This window comes from Rosa rugosa, chromosome 2 (genome assembly GCF_958449725.1).
Source record: "Rosa rugosa chromosome 2, drRosRugo1.1, whole genome shotgun sequence".
NCBI lineage: Eukaryota > Viridiplantae > Streptophyta > Magnoliopsida > Rosales > Rosaceae > Rosa > Rosa rugosa.
In genome coordinates this window covers 68092074-68110260 of record NC_084821.1, presented here as the reverse complement: position 1 = coordinate 68110260, position 18187 = coordinate 68092074, and the positions used below count along the sequence as shown (strand labels likewise).

At 39.4% G+C, this 18187-nt stretch overlaps 3 protein-coding genes across 3 annotated transcripts; 1 reads left to right on the top strand and 2 right to left on the bottom strand.

The window, feature by feature from the left end:
* Positions 1-958: 958 nt before the first annotated feature.
* Positions 959-2263, bottom strand: LOC133731369 (uncharacterized). Its single transcript, XM_062158758.1, has 3 exons — positions 2255-2263; positions 1948-2080; positions 959-1242 (listed from the first exon to the last, which is right to left on the bottom strand). Exons 1-3 carry the CDS (start codon positions 2261-2263, stop codon positions 959-961), a joined length of 426 nt encoding a protein of 141 aa, XP_062014742.1.
* Positions 2264-8906: 6643 nt separating this feature from the next.
* Positions 8907-11458, bottom strand: LOC133733321 (3-deoxy-manno-octulosonate cytidylyltransferase, mitochondrial-like). The gene is made up of 8 exons (XM_062160966.1): positions 11141-11458; positions 10356-10401; positions 10172-10258; positions 9969-10093; positions 9723-9862; positions 9582-9633; positions 9367-9477; positions 8907-9166 (listed from the first exon to the last, which is right to left on the bottom strand). The coding sequence occupies exons 1-8, from the start codon at positions 11363-11365 to the stop codon at positions 9074-9076; spliced, it is 879 nt and encodes a 292-aa protein (XP_062016950.1). The 5' UTR covers positions 11366-11458; the 3' UTR covers positions 8907-9073.
* An 834-nt stretch (positions 11459-12292) lies between these two features.
* On the top strand, positions 12293-14761 carry LOC133729616 (pentatricopeptide repeat-containing protein At2g33760). The gene has a single exon (XM_062157173.1). The coding sequence runs from the start codon at positions 12312-12314 to the stop codon at positions 14061-14063; it is 1752 nt and encodes a 583-aa protein (XP_062013157.1). The 5' UTR covers positions 12293-12311; the 3' UTR covers positions 14064-14761.
* Positions 14762-18187: the final 3426 nt, after the last annotated feature.

Sequence of the window (18187 nt, the reverse complement as noted above, 5' to 3'; positions counted from 1 at the left end):
ATCAAAACAATGCGCCAGCAATGAACTACAAATTTTCATCCAATGTCCTAGTATGGTCAAAATACAAACATCATTGTATATACTCATTGTCCTCTCACCACAGTGTTTGGTAATCAGTAAAAACACAGAAGAAAGACAAAAGATAGAGAACAGAAACCTGAGCTGATTTGCAGAGGAGGAGTAGATAGTCCGAGATTTAAACAAACCAAGTCAAGTTCATGATAAACCAAAGAGTCTCTTCGTCGTCAATCCCAGGTCAATCTTCACGACTGTGTTCAACAAAAACAGTTTTTATCGAGAGCTAAAACCGATCATCTTGAAGAGTCAATATCCTGAAAATTCAATTGCTAACCTTGGTTCTGCAGCAAAGATGGTGGCTTTGTGCTCGTCTGGGTCGGCTTTGGTTTGGAAGCTATGGTCGTCAACACTGTTCTTGCTGCTCACAACTCTCTCTCTGTTGCTCCTTTTTTATCGATACATAGCAGAACAAAAAATCTAAAAAGGAGGGCAGAACGGTCTTTTCTGACCCCAGGCACTGTTTCCTACTGTTGCCTTAGGAACAGTGACACAGTGAAACTTAACTTTCGTATATAGTAAATTTGAACCTTAATACTGGGTGACAAACGAACTTTTTACAATAGAAGGGTAACTACACTTTTTAAGTCTTTAACAAAGTTGCCACTACACAAGCAAAAACGGCAAGATGCCACAACATGCGCAAAAGTTCTTGGATATGATTATGCAGAACAATGTAACACTGAATTGATTTCATTCAAGAGTCAAGTACAGATAATTTTAGTATACATCTGAAGCATGATCTTACTTAAAAGCCAGTTCCACATGCTCATAAATTGTTCAAAGTTAAACCAAAAATGAAATCCAAATGAAAGTTCTGGTCAGCTGAACTCATGTACTTCATAGATCTCCAAAGCAAGGACACATGGACACATGGTAGATCCTAAAACTTCAAAGAACTGGCTAAGGGTAGAGTAAGCCTCTTCGAGTTATTTTCCTTTCCTTTCCTTTTATCTGTTTTCTTTTGCATCTTTGGCCCTGATTTGCGCTTTCCAACTTTTTTAAATGGTTTCTTTTTGCTCACAAGAACACTATTCTTTTTATTAGCTCCAACTGTTTCGGGCACTACAGCCACTGTCTTTCTAACTGGATGTATTTCCTCTTCCTGAGAGATCTCGCTTGTTGTCACTGTGACTTTTATGTCTCCATTGTCATAAGTTGTTGTACATTTGAACACATGAAATAGGTCAACTCCAATGCATATTGAGGAGCATAAAATGAATCGGTATGATATACCAAAATCCAAATCTAAACATACAAAACCAGAAGGTAGAAACAATTAAGTTCATGGCACAGATGCAAAAGGGCATTGTTATGACTCTTATTTTTATGTTTGTTTAAGCTAGAGCATTTAAAGGGGATTAAGTCTTTTTGCCATCAGTAGTATCGAAACTTTTGCATCTTCCCCAACTATGGAAGGAAAATCTATTACTTCACTAATGCTTTATACAAAAGCATATGCAACTCATATCTAGCCACAATATGATCAAATAATCTGTTCAATAACAAGGATGTGATTAAAGTGCATTTCAATTCATATACTTTCTCAGTTCCAGTGTCTATTATTATTGAGATTTACTAGCCCAGAAACCAACAACCAAATAATTAAGACTACAGTGATAGGCAACAAGGTTTAGCAGCACTAGAGTAACCAAGATAGGTGCATTTCAATTCATATACTTTCTCAGTTCCAGTGTCTATTATTATTGAGATTTACTAGCCCAGAAACCAACAACCAAATAATTAAGACTACAGTGATAGGCAACAAGGTTTAGCAGCACTAGAGTAACCAAGATAGTCAGCCATGAGCTTCAAGTACTGACAAAAAAAAAAAAAAAATTCGTGTTTGCATTATAATGTTTTTGAAAATACCAGAAATTGGTGCGTCTGGCTCACTTTCTTCATCTTCCCCCTGGATCACATCTCCCTCATCATTCTCGTTAGCTTCTCCCTCAGCAGCTGGGGGAGCTCCACCAAAGAGAGCCAATTCCTTTTCTAGTCTCCTCTGCAATGAATAGTAGCCAAACAAAAATAAATACATAAATCTCACAAAGAACGAAAAGTGCACGAACGTACAACGAGATAGTATGATTGCTAGTTTAAAAATGTCGAACAAATAAAAGCTGGCTGATGCAGATTGGATTATCAAAGTGTTGAAAGCTTTCAGCTTTTTGCATACAACAACCATCCTAAGCTGGTATTTCTATCACAAAAGGGCTCATTCTAATAGCAAATTCAGTACTAATCACATTCTAACAGCTTCTGTTCTTAAGAAACAAGGAGCTCATCTTTATACAGCAAACCAACCACAGCTTGAGCTAGCTTTTCAATATATTCCTCAGAAAAATGGTGGTTGGAGATTGAAAAAAGGAGCTCTAGTTTGTTTTCAGGTTCTGGAAAAATGTTAAGAGTGTTTAAGTAAAAGAGAATTCGAGAGAGATTGAAGAGAGAATTGTATATCATTATTGAGAATAGGAGCCCTATATATAGGGATTACAAAGTACATGTTCTAATGTTACAAGGAAACTTAATCCATGTAGAACTAGGAATTCTAGAACCTTCTCTCCTATTACTACTCCTAGTTTGATTAGGCACACACAAAACTGATTTTCCTTCAACACTCCCCCTTGTGCCGCTCAAACTTGGTGATGACACTTCATCCGTTGCCTCGTTAAAAACCTTGCTCGAGTGAAAAACCCTGTGGGACAAAAATACGCTCGAGGAGGAGAAAAAGAGTACAACACGTCCTCTACTCTTCGAGATCGAACATGTAGACATCATAACTCCCCCTGATGTCGATATCTCCCCCTGATTGTTACAGTAATGGGAGTTCGGATAACTTTCTCAATCCGATGCTCTTCACATGTTTCTCGAAGGTGGATTTAGGTAACGACTTAGTGAATAAGTCCGCTACATTATCCTCTGATCGGATTTGATTCACTTCAATCTTTAGAAGTGATTGTTGTTGCTGATTATAGAAGAACTTAGGTGATATATGCTTGGTGTTGTCGCCCTTGATGAAACCTAACTTCATTTGTTCAATACAAGCTGCATTATCCTCATAAATGCATGTAGGTTCATCCGTGGTAGACTTCAAACCACAACTTCCTTGAATGTGTCTAATTACAGACCTTAGCCATATACATTCATGCACGGCTTCATGTAGAGCAATAATCTCTGCATGATTCGAGGAAGTAGCAACAAGGGTCTGTTTTGTAGACCTCTAAGATATCGCAGTGCTTCCCATGGTAAAGACATAACCCGTTTAGGAGCGACCTTTTTGAGGGTCAAAGAGGTACCCTGCATCAGCAAAACCCATCAAAATATCATTTTCGTTTTGATGGAGGGGAGTGGGAGGATGCCGGCCAACATGGACGGCGGTGGCGCCGGCGGCCAACTCTTGGACGGTGGCCTTTTGCCTCTTGGGGTCCGATCCCAAATTTCCGTCATTCCTTTTCTCTCTGTAGGGATAGAATAAGTCCATATCAATCGTACCTCTTAAGTATCGAAAGATTGTCTTTACACCAATCCAATGGCGGCGTGTTGGCGCAGAGCTATGTCGAGCTAACAAGTTCACTGCGAAGGAGATGTCCGGTCTTGTGCATTGAGCTAAGTACAATAATGCGCCTATTGCACTTAAATAGGGCACTTCGGCCTCTAATGATTCTTCGTCCTCATCCTTTGGATGAAACAGATCTTTTCTGGGCTCAAGACTACGGCCGATCATGGGAGTACTCACAGACTTTGCTTTATCTTCATCAAAGCGCCTAAAGATTTTCTTAGTATATGCAGACTGATGGATCAAAATTCCATCACTACGGTGCTCGAGTTCTAAACCAAGACAAAACCGTGTTTTCCCAATATCTTTCATCTCAAATTCGGATTTCAAGTATTTAGCAGTTTCCTTCAACTCATCTAGAGTTCCAATTAGGTTTATGTCATCGACATAAACTGCTACGATTGCAAATCCGGAACTTGTTCTTTTAATGAACACGCATGGGCATATTTCATTATTAATATATCCCTTCCCAATCAAGTAGTCACTTAGACGGTTATACCACATCCGTCGGGATTGTTTTAATCCACATAGTGAGCGTTTTAATCTTATTGAAAACGCATTCCGTGGTTTATAGCCACTTGATTTGGGTAGTTGAAGTTCATCTGGAACCTTCATATATATCTCTGAATCTAGATCCCCATAGAGATATGTTGTAACCACATCCATAAGCTGCATGTCAAGTTTTTAGGAAACTACCAAAGTGACAAGGTAGCGGAACGTTATAACGTCCATTACGGGAGAATATGTCTCCTCGTAGTCGATCCCAGGGCGTTGTGAGAAACCTTGTGCCACGAGGCGGGCTTTATATCTAACCACCTCATTTTTCTCATTTCGCTTTCTAACAAAGACCTATCTATGGCCAACAGGTTTAACATCTGGGGGTGTCTGCGTTATAGGCCGAAATACCTGTCTCTTTGCTAGTGAATCCAATTCAGCCTGGATCACATCTTTCCATTTAGGCCAATCCGCTCTTCGTTGACATTCTTCGACAGAGCGAGGTTCGATATCATCATATTCTATAATTCCTTTTGCAACATGATATGCAAATGCATCATCAATAGCCATAGAATTTCTATCCATCATCTCATGTACACTAGTGTAATTCATGGAGATCTCTCTATTTTCTGGAATTGGTTCTAACATTATTGTTCTTATCTCCCCCTAATGACGGGAAGACTATCTCATCAAAGTGACAATCCACAAATCTAGCGGTAAAGAAATTGCCTGTCAACATAAATGCCTAAGCGTCTTTGAGGACCCATTTTGGTGCGTTGTGGTGGCGCAATTGGCAGATAAACTGCACACCCAAATATGCGTAAGTGTGAGACATTAGGCTCATACCCAGTCACCATCTGGGACGCAGAAAAGGGTTGAGTGGCAGTAGGCCTCAGACGAATAAGCACAGCTGCATGCAATATTGCATAGCCCCAAGCAGAAATAGGGAGATTGGTGCGCATTACCAATGCTCTAGCGACCATTTGTAGTCGTTTAATGGTGGCTTCTGCGAGACTATTTTCGGTGTGAACATGAGGAACTGGATGTTCAACTTCAATCCCAATGGACATGCAATAATCATCAAAAGTTTTTGATGTAAACTCCCCAGCATTATCTAACCTTATAGACTTAATAGGATGATCAGGGTGGTGAGCCCGTAACTTAATAATTTGTGCTAGGAGTTTAGTAAAGGCAGCGTTCCTTGTGGACAAAAGCATGACATGTGACTAGCGTGTCGATGCATCAACCAACACCATAAAATATCGAAATGGTCCGCATGGTGGTTGAATAGGTCCACAAATATCACCTTGGATTCATTGCAAGAATTGTATATTTTCTTTAGTGTCCTTTGCATAGGATGATTTCGATCCTAATTTTGCTAAAGTGCATACTTTGCAGAACGAATGATGAGCTTTAGAAACAACCAATGATGATTTTTGTTGAGCCACGAAGTCACAATAGACTTTAGAAGTGAACGTTGGAGACAAAAGAGCATTGGTGGCGTCAATGCCACCCTGAGGCTGCAGGGGGATGACGGCGCAGGCCAAAGATGGCCGGTTTTGGAGGTGAACGGCGCCGTGAGGCGCAGGGGCTCTTTCGGGGTCCAAAATCCGATTTTCACTTCTTTTCGTTCTGAAAAATGGTTGTCCGTGCGAAGTCTTTAATATATGGATCATCATATCACAACTTGGATGTCCCAAACGGTCGTGCCAAAGCCTATATGTGTCTGAATCCCATAAATTATCTCTCATAACATGATTAGATTCAATTATTTGAATAGTGGTTGCATACAACCCACTAGATCGACACATAAGTTTCTCTAAGACTTTTTTATGTCCGTAGTCATTAGAGGTGATGCAAAGGAACTCTTGTCCATTCTCACAATGTGTTTCCACATGAAAACCATTGGCTCTTATATCTTTGAAGCTCAATAGGGTTCTTCCTGCCCTAGGAGCATAAAGAGCTTCAGTGACATTTAAAGTTGTGCTATTTGGCAACATAAATTGGGCTGGTCCTCTACCATGAATCAATTGAGATGATCCAGCCATCGTAGTCACGGAAGATCGAGAAGGCGTCATCCATAGAAATAGTTACCTATTTCGAAGGATGGTATGTGTAGTGGCACTATCCACGAGGCATTCTAGCTCTCCGGGAAACATACTGAAAAATAATAAAGTTCAAAATTAAAAATATGTCCAAGACATTGAATAAAATAAATTGATACTTTATTAATAATAGCCAATGATTACATCAAAGTTTCGTGACCATTTATCTAATCCAAAATAAAAATCAAATTTAGACAAATCGTAGTCGCTCTATCCGTTTGGTAACTCCAAGCAAATATGACCAGGGAAGTAGAGAGAGATGTCGGTAGAGCGAGGCTCTCTTAAGTACCACTAATCTCAATTACTTTCCTAGACATCATACTTTATTGGATGCGCCACATAAGAAATAGTTAATACAAAATGTCATTTATTGACTAAGGCATATTGCCATTACATAATTCTTGGAAAATAAAATAAGGACTATACTAATCAAAATCTGCAGCATCCTTGTGCAATTCCTTGTCAGATTTGAAGTCCGCTATGGTGAGATTGACATTGGCATCATCACCATCTTCTTCTTTGGCAAGATAGGCTTCATGCTCTCTAAAGTCTCTATATGCCTTATAATGCATAGCCAATTGATTGCTTGAACCAATGCTCACTTGATCCACATCGATGACACATGTCATTGTGATTTCCTCCCCTTAATTGAGGTGCATTAGGTTCACTTGGGTGGCGTCCCCTAGAAGAGTTGGCGCCATTCCCACGGCCTTGGGCGGCTCCTCCACGTCCTGGAGCCCCACGGCCTCCTCTCCCACGTTGCCATGTATTGCCACGTGTTCGTCCTTCATTCTGACGATTACCTTCCTTTGTAGGGCGGTTATATGGACTAAAACGTCCGTTGTGTCCCTTCTTTTTAGGGTTCCGCTCCTTGCGCCCTCTTTTGGGTGCATTATTATAATTCGCCTCTTGAACGCTCTTAGTTCTGATAGGCCTTGAATTATAATTCTTCACGAGGATATTATCATGTTTTTCAGCTACAAACGTAACATTAATTAGCTGATGAAACCTCGTGATCCGTCCAGTATTGTATTCGGTTCGATATTGCTTTGATAGCAAAATAGTTGAGACGGGGAAGGTGGAGAGAGTTTTCTCAATTAGCTCTTGCTCTGTGACGGGTTGTCCACAGAACCCCAACATGTTTTTGAGGCGTAGAACTTCTGAATTATATTCAGCTACAAACTTGAAGTCGGCGAATCGTAGATTGCTCCATTGAACTTTCAAGTCGGGGAGGAGGGTGTCCTTGACATTACCAAAACGCTCTTCTTGCGCAACCCATAATTCTCTAGCATCCTTGATTGCCATGTACTCCAATCGGAGTGATTTATCCATGTGGCGTCTCATCAAGATGAGAGCGGTGGCATTATTTGTAGCCGTACGCTCAAATATGAGCTCGGGATTTGGTGCCTGAATTACGGGAAGGATCCATTTTGAAGTGAGGTGGTTCTCAACATCCGTGACCCAACTATGATATTTCGATCTAGTTGAGTCAAGTATAGGAAAGTCAAGCTTCGGCTTCGACATCCTGAAATAAGAAGAAGAAATATATTAGTTTCGAAGTTAAAAACTTCCACGACAACTAAATAATAAGATTGCCAAGCTATGCTACCAATAAATCGATTTCCAAGAATGATTGGATTAGACCGAAACAATGATGTTTATATGGTCATAAATCGATGCTTACGGACGCTCTTAGTCCGAAGTCTTACGAACTCTCTTAGTTCGTTAATAGCATGAATCCCCACAATTCCGCTTTTCAAAAATCGAACCCACGTTATAAGAAAGGTGGGATGAATAATTGTTAGCTGGCATTGCCTGAGTTATTTAACTTTTTCTGCATCTAAGCTTTCTTCTAGTCGAAAAATTGATTATGATAGAAGACAAAAGTGTTATCTATTTTCATAGACAGATAAGAGATAGGGACTAAACATAATTTTAAGGTTCATACTTCTGTGAAATCTCTTGTGCTCCGCCTTATCTAATACCGCGTTGAAGTAACTCGAGAAAAAGGCAATGTTACAGAGTATGAAGGAAGATTTAGGTCTTTGGGAAAACTGCTTCATATTTTATAAAAATGTTTGTCTCGCAGTCTTGCTAAATTAACAAGAAAGCCTGAAGCTTTAGTCTGCAGTAGAATGATGCACTGTTGTATCGATCCTCCTTTTTCCATTCCATCCTCTCTGTCAACTTGTTTCCAACACTATTTGTGCTGTATCTCCAAGCATTGGCAATTTACCACTTGAAATGTAGAATACTATTAAATTTCAAATTACCCTCAAATACTTAACCAAGTAGCCCAATCACCACCGTGTACGGTGTACCATGTCTTGCCAGCCAACAAAGAAGACAAGTTGGCGCCAGCAAAGGAGCCTCTATGGCAAAGAAGCTGCAATCTGAATTCAGATCAGAGGAGATAGAGCATGTGGTCAATTTTGTAAAATATTTCAGCTGCGTTTCATTTTAGAATCTTGCAAATGTGCGTATCAGTGTATGTATTTACTAAATCCAACATTTGGTATAGTTTCCAGGGGCCTTTCACCAAATGTGGTGTAATAGTTGGTTGATGAAATAGGACCGGTAATTTAATATATTTCCACTCCAATGTAACCTGGCCGGAGATGATCAAGTAACCTAATTGAGAACCCATAGTAATCAAATTTGGGGCTTTTGCATGGAAAACTTGCCTTGTATATCAATTGGCAGAGGAAGAAGTAAAAATTCATGATAGAACTCAGGCAATGCCAGCTAACAATTATGAATAGCAGCAAACAAAATCTTAGTAAAAGAGTTCTATGCTAAGAGAAACTGTAAAACCTCTCTTGCTCTGTTCATAAAGGAACTAAGACAAATTTCTTTCCCGCATGAAACGTTCTATCTTCTCTACATCTTGTGGAGTATCAACACCGTGAGCCTCATGATCAACCTTTATTACCTGCGAGAAAAGTTTTGAAAAATACTTAAATGAAGAAAATAAAATAAAATTATTGATACGCGAGAAAGTAAAACCACCCAACACAGCATTACAATTAACCAGTAAAGTGTCTTATTAAGTTCACTGGGAAATAAGCGAAAAAGATTAATCAATAAAAACGAAATTGATCCAAAGACATAGAAGGTAAAACAATGCTATACCTTCATCTTATATCCATTCTCAAGGACCTTAAGCTGCTCCAAATCTTCTTCTAGTTGTAATGGAGTAGGCGGAAGCTCTGGATATATCTTTAAGAACTTTGTATCATAGCTCTGGCAAGTAGCAAAATGACGACATTGGTTAACAACTTCTAGATGTGTATAGAGTCAGAGTTATTATGGCTCGAAAGTCCTGTAACATACTAAAATGCTAGTACCTGAATACCAAGATGAAGTAAATACGGAAAATGTGGATTGACCTTGCCTGACCTGTTTTGTGTACACGAGCACAAATTTTTTTTTTTATCAATTAACTCAAGAGTATTATGTAACGTATGTATAGCAAATTTAACACGCACTTGTTGTAGGGGATTAAACCCCTTGAGAAATAGATTGCATAACCATGATTGTCCACCACACACTTCACCCGATTTGGATCAGAGGTATCTTCAGGTTTCAATGAGGTAACTGCAGTGCTAAACACAGCATCAGGGGCAGCCTAACAGTAATCAAACAAAATTCAATCACGACTGTTAAGCATTATTATTTGATTCATGTTGAAGAGAAAATGGGGTAAAGTAACATGATTGGCCAAAACAAGTTACCTGCAGGGCCATGACAACCCCATCGATTATCTCGGGCTCTATTAGAGGTTCATCACCCTGAATGTTAACAACGATGTCAAACTTCTTCGTAAGCTTTTGGAGCGCCTCAGTGCAGCGTTCAGTTCCTTCAGACCACAATTTAAACTCTTAACGCAATCTCTCTAACAGTTGGAAAATTAGAAATGTAAAACCAAGCTGCTTACCATTTCTGCAAGTTTCTGATGTCATTATGACATTAGCTCCAAAATCTGAACAGCATGCTGCTATTTTCTTATCATCAGTAGCCACAACTAGTACAAAGAATATATTAAGTTAGCCAACCATTTTGACTATGGAAATGTATTAAAGAAAACATGTACATGCTTTGAGCTTGACTGCTGGACATACCAAGTTGATCCAGCTTGTTTGCAAGTTTTGCTCTTTCCCATGTCCTCTAGAATCACAACAAAGTACTTAAGCATATGATGGTAGCATCTTTTCCGCTATAATGTATGATGGCACACAGTAAATACAACATACTAGCAAACACAACAGAGAGCAAAGAAACATAGCTTAATCATGGATCACATCTACAAATTTAGGCATTTTACAGAAATCCAGGAGAACATTATGTTCGACCTTCCATATGAGATCACTCATCCTTCACATATTTTGCTGAATAGGACCCAAACGAATCAACGAGATTCAACCAGCAGTTCGCTGTGGTGATAATGCAAAGAGGTTTGTTTCCTCACATTTACAACCAAAGCAAATATCTGCGAGAATTAGCTCCGATAATGCAGAAGTAACCACACAATCTTTGTAAAAAAAAGCAAGGAAACCCTACTGCTATTCAATTTTTTTGCACCTGAGTAACTACAGTTTCAGTAAAATGGTCACCTGAATATAACTGTGCTGATTAACATCCTCATGAAACAGTCATCTAATCTCTGATTATCAACACTTCAAATCTCCATTAAATATTGCCTTAGCGGCTTCTCATTCTCAAAATTTCAAACTTCACATTAACCTTAAAATTGATAAGCCCAATTTCCAATTGGTGCCAACCACACAATTCCACCACCTCTAAATCCTTGGTGAAATGATTAATCAATTAATCTCTGATGAATAAAATTCCTAACAAATAAATAAATTCGAAACAATCTAACTTTGAAGAAGAAAGATATAAGCACCTGGATCATGGGCTTTCCGAGTATCGGAACCAGAGGTTTGCCGGGAAATCTGGAGGAAGCAAAACGCGCAGGTATGATTCCGACCACCCGGCTCCGAAACCTCGCCGATCGCCGCCTTGAAACCACCGCGTACGCTGCCGTCGCTGCGGCCACAGCCGCTCCGGCTATTATCCATGAACGGGTGGTACCATCCGAGCTAGATGGTGTGGAAGATGAGCCTCTCATGGTTCAGCAGATCTACGTTTTCAGTGAGCGGTGGCGCGTGAGGTTGCGGTCTTTTAAATCTCGGCGCGAACAGTTAGTTTGTGAGTTGTGACTTGTGACAGACTACTTTCGTATAATACGCAAATAATACACACCTATTGATGTTTTTTTTTAAAATGTTTTTGTAATTCATATTTTAGAATTTTCCTTTTAAAAAAAAAATTAAAAAACATGTATTGTACATATTTTTATATTCTTTTCATATTTTATACATTGTATTGAAAAAATATATTATTTTATATTTAAAATTAAAAAAATAATAATAATTCTTATACTAATAACCTTTCTCCTCATTCTGCTTAGGTTATGGCTGTTTTGTATGAAATGAGATTTTGCTTCATGATGAGTTTTAGGAGGATAGAGCTTGAAAGTGATGCTATTAAAGTGGTGATAGCCATTAATGATATGGATTTTGATTTTAGTTTGGAAGGATTTGTGTTGGATGAGATTAGAGCTTTGCAACATAACTTTGAGACTATTTTTTAGAGGAAGATACCTAGAACTAACAACCGAGCTACCCTTCCACTGGAAACTGAAATAAAGTTATGGAAGGAAATTGGTCCCCCTTTACTTAATACAATTGTAATAGAAGAGTCTTCTAGTTAATGTAGAAGTGTTGTACTTTTTTTTACTTATTTCGATTTGAAATAGGGTTTTTTAATGAGGCCAAAAATTACCATTGAGATGTATTGTCCAAGAATTTATTAATGAATGCTTTTTTTGTCGATATTTTTGAGGAAATAATATATGTACGTATTTTTCTTGTATTATACACGTCATATTTAGGTGTGCAAAACGGTCCGTTTAAGTAAATCGGCAGAATTTCAAATTCTATGGTGACGGGTAGGTGGCAAAAACGGTGCGTTTAAGTAACAGGACCTTCCAGATTTTTCAAATTCATATTTTCATGGAAACCAAACACAGCTCCCCGCCAAAATCTCCAGCCTACAAAGCTCTACTCAAAGCCGGTCCAAATCTGAAGCCTCTTCAACAAGTCCACGCCCACATTATCGTCTCTGGATCTCACCGCAGCCGATCACTCCTCACCAAGCTCATCACTCTGGCTTGCGAAGCCGGCTCGATTCTCTACACCCACAACCTCTTCCTCTCCGTCCCTCACCCCGACTCCTTCCTCTTCAATTCCATAATCAAGTCATCCTCTAAGTTCGGCTTCCCGCAACACACTCTCTTCTTCTATCACTCCATGCTCGGCTTTCGAACCCCGCCGAGTAGTTACACCTTCACCTCTGTGATCAAGGCCTGCGCCGATCTAAGGGCTCTGAGACTCGGTAGGGGTGTGCATTCACATGTAGTGGTGTGTGGGTGTGGGTCGGAGCCGTTTGTTCAGGCGGCTCTTGTTAGCTTGTATTCGAAATGTGGGGAGTTTGGGGTTGCAAGGAAGGTGTTCGATGAAATGCCTGAGAGGAGTGTTGTGGGTTGGAACTCGATGATTTCGGGGTACGAGCAGAACGGGTTTTCGAGAGAGGCGATTGAGGTGTTTAAGGAGATGAGGGAGGCGGGTGTTGAGCCGGATTCGACTGGTTTTGTGAATGTTTTGGCGGCGTGTTCTCAGTTGGGAGATGTTGGTTTAGGGTGTTCGGTGCATGATGAGGTTGTCAGGAAGGGGATAGAAGTGAATGTGGCTCTAGGGACTTCGCTGATCAACATGTATGCTAGGTGTGGGGATGTGAGCAAAGCGCGAGAAGTTTTCGATTGTATGGATGAAAGGAATGTTATTACTTGGACTGCTATGATTTCGGGGTACGCAACGAATGGTTATGGTAGTCAAGCTATGGAGCTTTTTGGCGAAATGAGAGCTCGTGGTCCTAGTCCTAACACCGTGACATTTGTTGCAGTCTTGGCGGCTTGTGCTCATGCCGGGCTAGTGAAAGAAGGGAGGCAGGCATATGCGAGCATGAGGCAAGAGTATGGATTAGTGCCGGGAGTGGAGCACCGTGTTTGCCTGGTTGATATGCTTGGGCGTTCTGGGCTTCTCGATGAAGCATATCAGTTCATCAAAGAGCTTAGCCCGGGAGAGGCAGCTCCACCTCTTTGGACTGCCATGCTTGGGGCTTGCAAGATGCATAAGAATACCGATCTCGGAGTCACAGTGGCTGAGCATCTTTTGGAGATTGAGCCAGAAAATCCAGGCCATTATGTGATGCTTTCGAACATATATGCAGTGGCAGGTAGGATGGATAGAGTGGAAATGGTTAGAAACATGATGAAAGGAAGAAGCTTGAGAAAGCAAGTTGGCTATAGTACAATACATGTGAATCAGAAAACCTATTTGTTTAGCATGGGCGACAAGTCCCACCCAGAGACAAATGAAATTTATCAGTATTTAGATGAATTGATGCGGTGGTGCAGTGAAGCAGGGTATGCACCAGCACCGGAGTTAGTGATGCATGAAGTGGAAGAAGAAGAGAGGGAATATGCCCTTAGGTATCACAGTGAGAAGCTTGCAATTGCATATGGGCTAATGAAAACCAAGGATGGTGAGGCCATTAGGATTGTAAAGAACCTCCGAATGTGTGAGGACTGCCACTCGGCTATTAAGTTTATATCAGTTGTTACCAAAAGAGAGATTATTGTTCGGGATAAGCTTCGCTTCCACCATTTCAAATATGGCTCCTGTTCATGCCTGGATTATTGGTAAGAATGCTTGGTGACTCACTGACTTGTGAGTTTAGAGAATTTCAGCCGTCTTTGCAAGAAAGATGACACCATAAGGAGGGTGTATTGCATTGCTAGAATGCTTGAACAAGAAGCACAAATGCATTGCAGACTGTTAGGTGCAGTGCAGGACATCCAATGCAATGTCATGACTTTCTGGTTCATCTGTGGATTGACAATTACCAATTGGTTCTAGTAAAACCTCCGCTAGAAGGATGAGATACCAGATCAAGCTGAACCGAGGAACCAAAATAGTGATGTCCTCGAATTGGAGAAGCAACAACTGGAACTTGAAGATGCCAGAAACACTTCCGTTGGTCAACGAAATATTACTCAACTAGTAAATACTAGCGAGATAGCCCGCGCGATGCTGCGGGTATATCATGGACATTATTGAATTCAACAGTATTGAATTTACAAATATTAGGTACACTATATAAATGCGTTGTATATACACATCAAACATTGTTTTACATGATCCAAAATCTGGTACTTTAGCTAATTACTATACACAAATTTGAATCATGAGGTCTTCTAGAATATCATTGTTTTGAAACTGTGAAGCTGGGGCAGCTAATTCAACATGTAACAACTGAGAAACACGATCTCCACAATCATCGAAATGCAACTCTTGATAATGTAGAAGTCTAAAGTAGTCCTTCTGCACCGCAGTCGGCAAACCTGTACAGTGCAGTGGAAGAAAACTTAAGCTAATGTATAATGGGGCTGCTTCAAAGGCTATTGCAGTACATTTGTCTTAATCTATTTTTCTTTTCTTTTCATTTGATCAAGGAAATGTCAACAATTTTATTTCCATCACAGCATAGCAATTTTGGCGTCCATTAACAATTTCAATTTCTTTATACGTGCACAAATGTCATCTCTGATTCTTCCATTTATAAAACACTTGACGGAAACGAAGAACAGGAAATGAAGCCTAATGCAGACATTGATCTCTCTTGATCATTCTACACACTTTGCTTCACTTTTACATTAGCAAACTGAAAGAAATTCCAACCATTGAAAGTCATTATCTACCTTGAAAGCAAGTATACATGCTACATGTCTCATTGGCATGATACAAACATCTTTTTAACACCTATTACCAACCACCGACTTAAAGCATTCTTGTATTATTCAAGCTGAAGACTTGGTCAAATCTCCATCGATATGAAAAACTATATGCAGAAGATCAATTTTCTTTTTGAACATAATACCCAGCTCATTATCTCCATTATCTGTACATGACATGAAGGAGATAATGTCTGAATAAAATTCAGTAACTGCAGATCTTGCTAACTTGTGAGGAACTGAGGAACCTTAATAATCTTTCAGTGACAAAGCATAAATATTATACTAATTGAAATCACAAAATGATGCCTGAAACCACAAATTCAAATGAGTGTATTGCAAAACCTTCGACAATCATGATTATAGTTCAAGAACCTACTACAGAAAGTAAAAAAGTTCAAGCTTAGAAGATAAACACCGAAAACATCACTAATTAAGCAGTAAAACTTTCATGATATTCTTTTCAATATTGTACAAAGAACAAATATCTTTTATTGCTCAGCTATACTTTTTTTACCAACACAATATAGAGATATTTTCTTTGTGTTCTGATTCTTTAGCTTGTTTCAATGAATACTATATTTTAGTTTAAGGATGTAATCAATGTGCTAATAATGTCAGAAAACCAAAATTACATGATTTGATCAGCCATCAGAAGAAGACTATGCCTTTATACATGCTATGATCTCCACCAACCAGAGCTTATGGATGAGTAATACTGGCCTATTAAGTTGGAAATGAGAATCTGTTCCTATTTTAAACTATATATTCTATTTCTGTAATTCGTATATATTATGCCAGTTCCGACTACTGCAAGAAAATACACAGCCAGCAGAGGTAATATTTGAAATGGAAAAAGTCATACCTTGTAATTCATCCCTTGCCCGTGCATCTCACGTGAAACAATCCTATCTTTGAGTTGCTCTGCAGCTATGAAGTAGTCTATCCTCATCCTTTTGCCTCTATACCTGCCAGAAAGCCACCCGGTATGTTTATTATGTGGTGCAAACTGTATAATAACAATATATGATTATAATACAGTTCCTAACTTCCTATGTACGTACATCTAATGATTGCACATACATTCAGATGGAATCACTTCAACTCGACCAACACAACAGTAATCCAATTTATGCATGAACCATATGGTCTTACTTTCCAATGGGATTTCCTGACCAGGAGAAGCCACGCTCCATGTCCTTCTCTTTGTGTAAAAATCGGTATGCATCTATTAGCTTTCCCCTGAAAGACATATCATGAGACAGATAAGGTTATTCTTTATTAAAGTAACAAATACAACTGAAACGTAAGGTTCTTGGAAATTTAGGTCAACAGACCTAGAAAACTGATCTGAACTTCAGTAGCAGCAAACCAAAAGCACTTTGTCTGAATGTGGCCTTGTACGCATAGAAATTGAAACACCAAGGATCCTAGAATAAGAGAATTGAATTTCGGAAGGACCACCACACCGAAACAAACCACTTGAGCAATCATCAAGATTTTATAGACCAATTGGTACATGGAAGATTCAATTTTGAAGAACCCAACAATCAATTGCCAAAAAAATTGAAATAGTTTACCTTAGCCGGAGCTGGAAGATGCGTAGGAGTCGGATTTAGCAGAGTTTAGAAGAACGAAAACATGCAAAATACCCTGCTCCTATCCTTTCTTCCTCTCTCTATCGATCAACAAATTGGAAAGAACGAAGCGGTGCCAGAGACTTACATGGCGGACCAAATATTTGAACGAAGCACCTTTTTTTCTCTGTCAATCAACAACCACAACTGTTGATCAAAACCTCTCTCAGATTCAGAACTAAATCTCACTCTCTATCCAGCTGGTTGACCTGAATCTCTATCTCACCCGTGCTGTCGTTGCGTAAAGCAAACACACGTAGCACTGAGCAGCACGACAGGTGCCCAGGCAATTCTGTAAAACAGCAGAAAGAAAGAATAGTGGATTCATTCCTTTTGTCGCTTGCGAAATGAACAGGAAAACTGTAGTTTAGCTTTCGTATATTTAGAATAAAGGTAACTTTACTATTGTTCGCGATGAATATTCAGCATGCAGAAAATTTACTGTTAGTACATTGGACATACATAGGGATTAAATCATTTTACTTCCCAATAAACCCCAGCTACGTATTCGAGACTCCCGTCATTATTCGGGATACTCTCTTGATATAATCTGGGTTGTTTAGGAATGAGAATTCAATATTATATGAGCATGTGATAAACCTCTCCTATGCTGTCTAATCTTAAATTTATGACTCATTAATCTGCTGATGTTAACACAGTGCAGTAATTTTTGGGGACAGCAGATTTCATAGCGACTAAACATTCTACATTAAATAGTATTAAAGAAAGTAATTAATAATTTGGTCCAAGAGATTCTCTGCCTTCTAAGATTTATAACCCACGAGGGAGCCCGAAAACGGCCAAACGAGACAAATACACAGGGCAGAGCCCACTATGAATTAACCATTACTTTGTTCTCTTCTGGGTTTGTCAGAATGAACAGCTATTACTATACACTGAAACGTTTCAGCATGGACCAATGAATATAATATTTTCTTCCAGCAATCGAAATATTAAAGGTCAATTATAAGGTCTCTCCTAAAAGGATTATAACTGTAGTATCCCACATCGGAAGAGAAGTAAATTGTATAAATGTTTATAACTAATTACACGAAGGGTAAAGGGCACCCTACTCACTATGAGTAGGTAGCAAATCACTTTGTTGAAATGAGATTATGCAACTGCATTCTACTTGCTTCTGACGCAGGATCAGATGCTGGAGCCCGAACCAAGCTCAAAACTCGAGCCCTAGCCCCGAGGGTGAGAGGGGCATCCCTACCCACAATGGGTAGGTAGATTTTTTTAGGTTCAACAAGTCCTCAACCTCATTAGTCAACAACTTTTCTCAACAACACAAATCCGACTTACGTAATGATCAACTTATTTACTAGATTGCGACTACAAATTTCCCTTCTCTTTCTGGTAATTTTTTTGTATCCTTACCGCCGTCCTTATCGTG

What these genes read in the sequence shown, in the direction of transcription:
- LOC133731369 (XM_062158758.1), bottom strand. An exon ending in GCCAGACGCACCAATTTCTG is followed by an intron (nt 1,243 to 1,947) that starts GTATTTTCAAAA and finishes ATGTGTTCAAAT; the next exon opens with GTACAACAACTTATGACAAT.
- LOC133733321 (XM_062160966.1), bottom strand. Translation starts at nt 11,365, where the DNA reads ATGAGAGGCTCATCTTCCACACCATCTAGCTCGGATGGTACCACCCGT. An exon ending in AAACAAGCTGGATCAACTTG is followed by an intron (nt 10,259 to 10,355) that starts GTATGTCCAGCA and finishes TCTTTGTACTAG; the next exon opens with TTGTGGCTACTGATGATAAG. An exon ending in GGTTTAATCCCCTACAACAA is followed by an intron (nt 9,634 to 9,722) that starts GTGCGTGTTAAA and finishes TACACAAAACAG; the next exon opens with GTCAGGCAAGGTCAATCCAC.
- LOC133729616 (XM_062157173.1), top strand. Translation starts at nt 12,312, where the DNA reads ATGGAAACCAAACACAGCTCCCCGCCAAAATCTCCAGCCTACAAAGCT.